The 8,173-nt window shown below is 31.6% G+C and overlaps 1 protein-coding gene across 1 annotated transcript in view; it reads left to right on the top strand.

Moving 5' to 3' along the window:
- The first annotated feature begins 7,586 nt into the window (after positions 1-7,586).
- LOC112520116 (glycine-rich cell wall structural protein-like) overlaps positions 7,587-8,173 on the top strand; it is a 3,789-nt gene continuing 3,202 nt past the window's right edge. Inside the window, exon 1 of the mRNA XM_025128418.1 lies at positions 7,587-8,160. Coding sequence (XP_024984186.1) covers positions 7,587-8,160 — 574 coding nt within the window. The remainder of the gene's footprint in view (positions 8,161-8,173) is intronic.

The raw sequence follows: 8,173 nt of genomic DNA, 5'->3' as shown, positions 1-8,173 counted from the left end.
TTTGTTCCAAAAATTGTCCAAGGAGTTATTTAACATTTTTTGGAATGTCCAAGGACTTATTTGTTCCAAAAATTGTCCAAGGACTTATTTAACATATTTTGGAATGTCCAAAGACTTATTTGTTCCAAAAAATTGTCCAATGACTTATTTAACATGTTTAGGAATGTCCAATGACTTATTTGTTCCAAAAAATTGTCCAATGACTTATTTAACATGTTTTGGAATGTCCAATGACTTATTTGTTCCAAAAAAAAGTCTAAGGACTTAATCATTCCAAACAAGAAAGTCCATTGGTTTTTATTGTACTTTTCCCTTAATTTAAAGAACATAGAATAAGAGTTGTTTATCATAAACTTACTCGATAAGTGTTTACTGATGAAATTGAACGTTATTACTTACTTATCGGGTAAGATCTAAGTCCACCAAAACGGCACCGTATGAAACAATTTACCCGATAAGCTTTTACCGTGGTAAGAATCGTCGTTTTCACTTACCGACTAAGACTCTTCATCCTTGTCTCACTCTTACCGGGTAAATTTTTTGGTCCTTGTCATATTCATCCTGTAATGTAACGTGACTTGATAACCGCTTACCTGGGTAAGCGTTTGGTCTGAGAGCTATGATTTTAGTCCTTAGGTTTGGTGTTTATAATGTTTTTCGTACCTGATCTTTGAAAACTGCATTTTTCATCCTTATGGTTTTCTTTTGTTTCTCTTTCCGTCCCTCATAGTTAACTTTGTTTTTAAAAAAACCCAGTTAATCAAGGGTATTTTGGTCTTTTAACGGATTTCTTTATTTCTTTAATTTTTTTAGAAAACTATTAAATATATGTTATTATATTAAAAAAAATTAACATACAACCACTGACCTATATACCTTCCTAACATTAGAGACTCAGACAGACTGTTACATCCCTTGCTGAAATACTAGTATACTACTAATGCTCAAGAACCATCCATGAAAGGGGAATATAACACTTATTGAAAGACTAATGGACTGTTTGGTAGTTGCTGAATGATTTGGTACATAGTGATTAAGTAACAAATAATACGTCAAAATAGATTTAAATTTGTAACTTATATTTAGTAAAGTGTCGAAAACGTTAATTAAAGTTGTAAAACTTAGTTGTCTAGTATGTATCGAGATGATTTGGAAGTGTTAAATCATAAAATAAATGAAAATAATACCATAGCTTAAAAACCAGACAACAAACAAGATGACGTTAATGTTGTATTTTTAGTTTCCCTGTAAACTAATTAATTTGGTTTATATTTTTACTGACGGGTTAAACTGTTAAGATGAAATAATGTTCTTAACGAGACAAAAAAAATTTCAAATACTTACAACATATTAATCGAATTATTTCAAAAAGATAATTAGATTAGAAATTGTAATAATGTGTGTACTGTAATCATGTTTAGTATATTATAATACTTAAAGACCTACGAATTAGATGAAAATGTTGACATGTCAATCCAATCTGATCCAACTCATTTTGACACATATTAAAAAATTGTATGATGACGTTTGTTTTTTAAGAGGTGTTAAAGTCTGAAATCTTATTTCATTTATGATTTATAAGAGGTGGTGTTGAAGTCTGAAATCTGAGTCGATAAGACTGTTTGTTTTTGTAAACTGATAAACGTCTGAATTTGTTTAAATTATCTATTTTACCCGTTACAAATTATAGTGTTGAATTATAGATAAATTTATACAATTTCACATACGTATTCATCATTATTATGAAATTTACATATAAATTATAAGATTAACATTCATTTAAACGAAAATATGTCATTAACGGTTTTTAACACATTTACATCATATTAAAATACATTAACCGAGAGAGGTGATGATTGATTTGGTAAGGATTGACCGAGAGAAATGATCGATTAAGGTTAATTGATTGAGAAACACCGTCGTTGAAGATTTGAATAACAATAAGAAACAAATAAGAGGTTGGTTTACCTCTTATCAGATAAGAGTAAAATAAGACATAAGTGTATTTGAAAAATTGAAAAAAAAAACAAACAGTCTAAATGACTTTGTCTCTTAACGAATCAGACATAAGGGGCCAATAAGAGCTTTTTTTATGAAAAACAAACAAAACCTATGTTTTGACACAAACTTGTCAGAACTATCTATTTTGTCACCCGTAATGATCAAGAGGTTGTTTAATAACCTATTGAGTATTGGTAAACAGATTTATTAAGAGATTATAGCTGAATCAGAAGTATATATGTTAAATATAATAAGTCTTGATGAGTATATAATTGAGTAGCAGTTCCGTTAATTTTTCCATTTAATGCTAATTGAATCAATATCTTCCTCTATTCATTGACCGACAAAATTGTCAATTAACCCTTAACTACTCTAAAACCCCACTGTAAATATCAATTAAAACCACCAAACAAAGGCAACAAAACATGAATCGTAGTCTGGAGAAGCGTCTTCAGCGGTGGACCGGACTTGGATTCTGACTTAAAGGCGTTCAGTCATAATCTAGCGTACGGTAGCTTCGTGCCACTGGCTTTTCAACCAAGCATGATGATCAATTGTGTGAATCAACGGTTCATTTCGTACTAGGTTGAATTACTGCAAAGGATTCTACCCGTCGTTTGATGAAAATTGTAGTTCAAGACGACCCGCACGACTCACCCGTTACACCCATTATAACATAAAACCAGATATTAAAAATAAAAAATCTTCACAAAACACAAAAAAGGGAAAAAGGAAACAATTAAATCAAATGGACCCTTATGTCACAAGCTACATGTGCTGTTTGTGATAAGCCAACTCTAAAGAGATAAAAGTGAGGAGAAGACTTTGGAAAACATAAATGTTTTCAACCAATAATAAAATAAACGATTTTTTATCTGTTTTATTAAGTTCTTTTTTTTCGATTTCATAAATGCATTTTGAGCGGTTTCATCCATCAATTAGAAGCTTCAACTTTACGAAACCCGTATCAAATCGATGGCTAAATATTAATATCAAACGAATCTAAATCAGTTCGAGTTTGAAAACACATTTAATTTTGATTTTGAATCAAATCTGATAAAACCAAAAACCAGTATTGAGAAAAACTTGAACCCAAAATGAAACAAAAAGCAACAGGTTTTAAAAAAGATATTGAACTGAGAAAGAACCAAAAATATCTGGTTTTTGGTCTTGTCCTGACTTTATTCTTCAATCTTCTCAGTTTGGACTGATTTTTGTCTATCCCTATTTTCTACACAGTACATTTAAATGAGATATCAGTTTTCTTAAAAGATATTTGTTAAACGATCATACCATATGTTATACAAAACTGCAATTTGATTGGTAGGAAGTGAAAGCATAGTTACGTAAATAACAAGTAAAAAATAGTTTGTAATGAGATTTGATAACACGCATTTAAGCACCGATCGATTAGGTAAAAGTACAAATACGAGTAGAGGCAATAATTGAGTATTATTGTCATTTGTGTGAAAACGGCTTATAACTCAAACGTTTGAATTACTCGTTTATAATTATTATTGTGAGTTGGTAAATTTTATATATGCTTGAAATTTTTTAGGACAAATTACATGAAAAAATAATGTACCTTAACTTGATTTTTATTTTAGGTAACGTACTTTCAAAACTTTTATTTTGGTACATAAGATGTAAAATTTTAAATATTTAAGTATCCGGATAACCGGTTGAAGACTAATTTTATATTAAAAAAAATAATTTTAGATTAAAAAAATCCATGTCAGTAACCGCGTCAACAAATAATACTGAGTTGGATACCACATCAGCATGATAACCGGTTAATGCTTCAACCAGTTACCCGAGTACTTAAATGTTTAAAACTTTACATCTTAGGTATCAAAATAGAAGTTTTGAAAATACATTAACCAAAATTAAAATCAAGTTAAAATACGTTATTTTTTCATACAATTTACCCAAAAATTTATAACCAAATTTAGTTCGTAAGTTATTTAATAAATAATTTAGTATTTGGTTAACATATTTTTATTTATGATTATTTGATTATTTAAAAGTCAAATTATCAGTTCGTAACTAGTTGCAATAAAAATATAAGGGTGGTGTCTGATTGGTTTGAGCTTGGGCTCCAAAGGTTAAAGTCCCTGGAGGTCTCAAGTTCAAATCCAAGGAGGAATAAAAATCATCTTGTAGCCACGGAGGTTCAAATGCGGTGACTCCGGGCTACCCGCAAAGTAGGTGGTTGCCCTGAGATTAGTCGGCTCGCATAACGGGTTGAATATCCAGGTTAATAAAAAAACCTAGTTGCAATAAAACTGATTATCCACTAGTAGAATAAATATACTGATATACCTTTATTAATAATAAAAAAAATTATCAAATACAACGTGATACGTTATAAATGTTTAAAAAAAGTTATCATGTAGATATCGAAAAAAAAAGTAATTTAGAAATTTACTATCTCGACCTGAGATATCAGTAAAAATTCATGACTCACTGGTAGTTACAGAGCGACGATACCACTAAACACTTAACTTTACGATCTTTTTACGGTGAATCTCCATCGTTTGTCGGCATATAGATCTCGACAAAAAAAGCAAATTCAAGAGAAAAAAAATATCATCTCAATTCATGTTACGATCGAGTAAAAAGTTATGAAATATGATAATTATACAAGGGTTTGTGATGGAATACGACGGCGTAAGCATCATGTAACCATCGTGAGGACATATGTCTTTTCACTCGTAATTTGGATCGAAACGAAATTTTTGATTTTTTTTTTTTAAGATTTACATGTTGGAAAATTTTAAAAATCCATCATATAGTTATCTTATTCTTATTGTGTCAAATGATTAAGATCATCTATTGATATAGTGCAAAATGAAATATAATTATTTGATAATTGTTTATAATAAAATTAAGGTGCTGAATGGTTAAGAGAGATCTATAATACAAAATCATTAAGAGAGTTTTAAAACCGTTAAGAGACATTTTTTTTGTCAAACAAGATTTACCTTCTAACGATTCAGATATTGCGTCTTAATGGAACTATTAAAAGGTAAACAAACACCCCCTAAATATTATAAATATTTAACTTAATAGACTCATTTTCTTTTTTACTCACATGACATGTCAAATATAAAATATAACATAAGTGGACCTAATTTAGGTAAATATATCAAAACTATGGTCCCTGGCTAATATCAATATTACGAATATTTTCTTATATTTGTAAACAATTATGGTTTTTTTCTCGTAAGGATCTGTTACAGATAGACGTTTTCGACTTTTGAACAGGACTAGTACATATTGGGGCCGGGCGACGGTTTGGAAATAGTGCAATAAATAAATGAAAAATCTAAATAAACAAAGGATAGGCTAATGATGTGTTTTAGAAACATTTTTTTACGAAGGAAAAAAAAGGATCGAAATGAGAGGAATATATATATATATATATATATATATATAGAGAGAGAGAGAGAGAGAGAGAGAGAAAAGAGAGACAGAGATAAGTTATTATGCAATCATTTACATTTGTACAACCAATATAATTTAATCTCATCCGTCCATTTAATTTGATGAATATGTGATTTTATAAAAGTTTTGATTGTTTTCTAATATAAAATATTTAGCATGATTAATGAATTCTAGTCATCTTCCACAAATATTCAAATAATAATAAATGAACTTTAATCATTTCCATAAATATCTAAATTGATAGGATTGCTTTGGTTGTACAATGGACATAGTTGCATTTGAAATATACCCTCTCTCTCTCTCTCTCTCTATATATATATATATATATATATACACACACACTTTGGATCATGTGAGACCAATGATTTTTCATGAGACCCATAAGACCAATTCTCAACCCTTGGATTAAATTTACAATCTGAACATTCACAAACGCCAAGAGACTTCTCAATAATCACAAAATTGTCATCGTACAACTTTAGATCAATAGATCATTAGCTTATAAAGTTGATCAATGAACATAAATTGGTCCTATGGGTCTCACGAAAAACCTTTGGTCTCACGTGAACCCAACCCTATATATAGGACGTTTCAAATGCAACTAATCACATTTGTACAACCAATGCAACTCGACAATTGAGATATTTATGAAAATGATGAGAGTTCATTTATTATGATTTGAATATTTATGAAAGATGACTAAGATTCATTAATTATGATCAATACTTTATATTAGGAAACAATCAATTTTTTTTTATGAAATCATATATTTATCAAATTAAATGAACGGTTGAAATTGAGTTGTATTAATTATACAAATGTATTGAGTTATATAATAAATCATACACACACACATATATATATATTGTAGAATTGATATCTTTGATATCTTTTTTTCCATCTAAAAAACATGGAAAATGATCAGTTTTTTTTTGAGAAAATAAATAAAAAATTTATTTTCCCTCCTTTTTATTTATATGATTTAATTTAATTTTAATATAAAAAATTTGATAAACGCACCCTACCTATCAATTTCTTCTCACAACCTAGGTGTTTGGAATTGTTTATTTAAAATAATTTATGTTTTTTTTATAAAAATGCTTATTAATTTATATGGTATTAAATCGAAGTTAAATAAAACAGGGTTAAAATTGTAAACTGATAATAAGCAGTTTTTCATAAGTCAGAAATGATTAACTTATCAAAAACAGCTTATTACCAGTTTAGCACCGGTATAAACAGTTTTTTTTTCTTATCCAAACACTAAAAAACAACTTATCACCGTACCAAACTGAAATAAGTTAAAAAGTGTCTTTTATAAGCAATCCTAAACACCCCTACTCTTTTACGCTTGTAATGCATTATCTGAATACTATCCATCTCATAATTTTCTGCAGTAGTACCATCTAGGTTCCGATTCATGAGACAGATTCTGGTTGTTGGACGATTACCCATAATTGAACTCGTACTTGAGGGCAGTAATTAATATCATAAGATTACGGAACTCGGCATAGTCCGAGATACGGATCATAATGTCATTCAATTATACACGGACGAATATGAAGATGATGAACTCCAGGTACATTATTGGTTGGAAAATGGAGTTTTGATGCTTCATTAATGGAAGAAGAAGAAAAGGAAGCCAACTAACAGGGACCTCATCGATGACTATCCTACCTCAATTGGAAACCCATTATCCCCTTTGCTGAAACCTAGAGGTACGCATTTTATGTGGTTCAGGAAATTTTAAGGTTTTTATTATGTAGGATTTCGAATTGAAGTGCTGGGAGCAATCCCAATTACTGTTGCCTTGTACTACAGAAACAAATAATGCATATAGTAATGTTAATTCGTTCTGGGGTGCAAAAGAGATCGGGGGTAGTTGGCTAAAATTTAATTTCATCCGCCATTGATAAGCTAGCATTGATTATAGATGACAGTTGTCGGGGGAGTTGCTTTTGACCCCCACCATGTGCTCGACGAAATGCTTCAACCAAAAATAATGTGGTTCACATTGCTCTTTCTTGGTCACTTTTTGTGTGTATATATAGATTTGTTATCTGCATGCATGCTTCATCCGATCCATCGGTTCTTGATCAACTTTTGTGTGTAGGTTGGTTGAGTTGATATTTGGGTAAATGGGTGTCATTGGTATACGTTGTTCGCTTATGCTGGTTGTGGTTTTGGTTGCTTTTATTGGCGATTATGGTGTAGTTTTGGGTGATTTGGTTAAGGGGGTAAAAGATGAAAAGAATTTGTTTGGTAAACCTAAACCTGGGTTTGGAGGAGGTTTAGGTCATGGCATTTATAAGAAAGGGTTTAGACATGTTAAAGGTGGTGGTGGAGGTCTAGGAGGTGGTATTGGAGGAGGTGTGGGAGGTGGGATAGGTCACCATGGAGGTCTTGGAGGCGGTGTTGGTGGTGGAGTTGGTGGTGGCGGTGGGCTACGTCATCATGGAGGGTTAGGAGGTGGTGGGATAGGTCATCGTGGAGGTTTGGGCGGTGGAATTGGTGGTGGTGGTGGGCTACGTCACCATGGAGGTCTAGGAGGTGGTGTTGGGATAGGTCATCATGGAGGTTACAAAGGTGGTGGGAGGTTTGGTCACAATGGAGGTCTAGGAGGTGGGGCCGGAGGATATGGAGGGGTTGGTGGTGGTGGTGGTGGACTTGGTGGAGGGACGGGTGGTGGTCTAGGCGGTGGCGGTGGGCTTGGTGGAGGGGCGGG

The sequence above is a fragment of the Cynara cardunculus genome (genome assembly GCF_001531365.2).
Source record: "Cynara cardunculus var. scolymus isolate 2C chromosome LG 10, CcrdV1, whole genome shotgun sequence".
Taxonomy (NCBI): Eukaryota; Viridiplantae; Streptophyta; class Magnoliopsida; order Asterales; family Asteraceae; genus Cynara; species Cynara cardunculus.
Note: the sequence above shows the minus strand (reverse complement) of the source record. Positions and strands in the feature narration are given on the sequence as shown.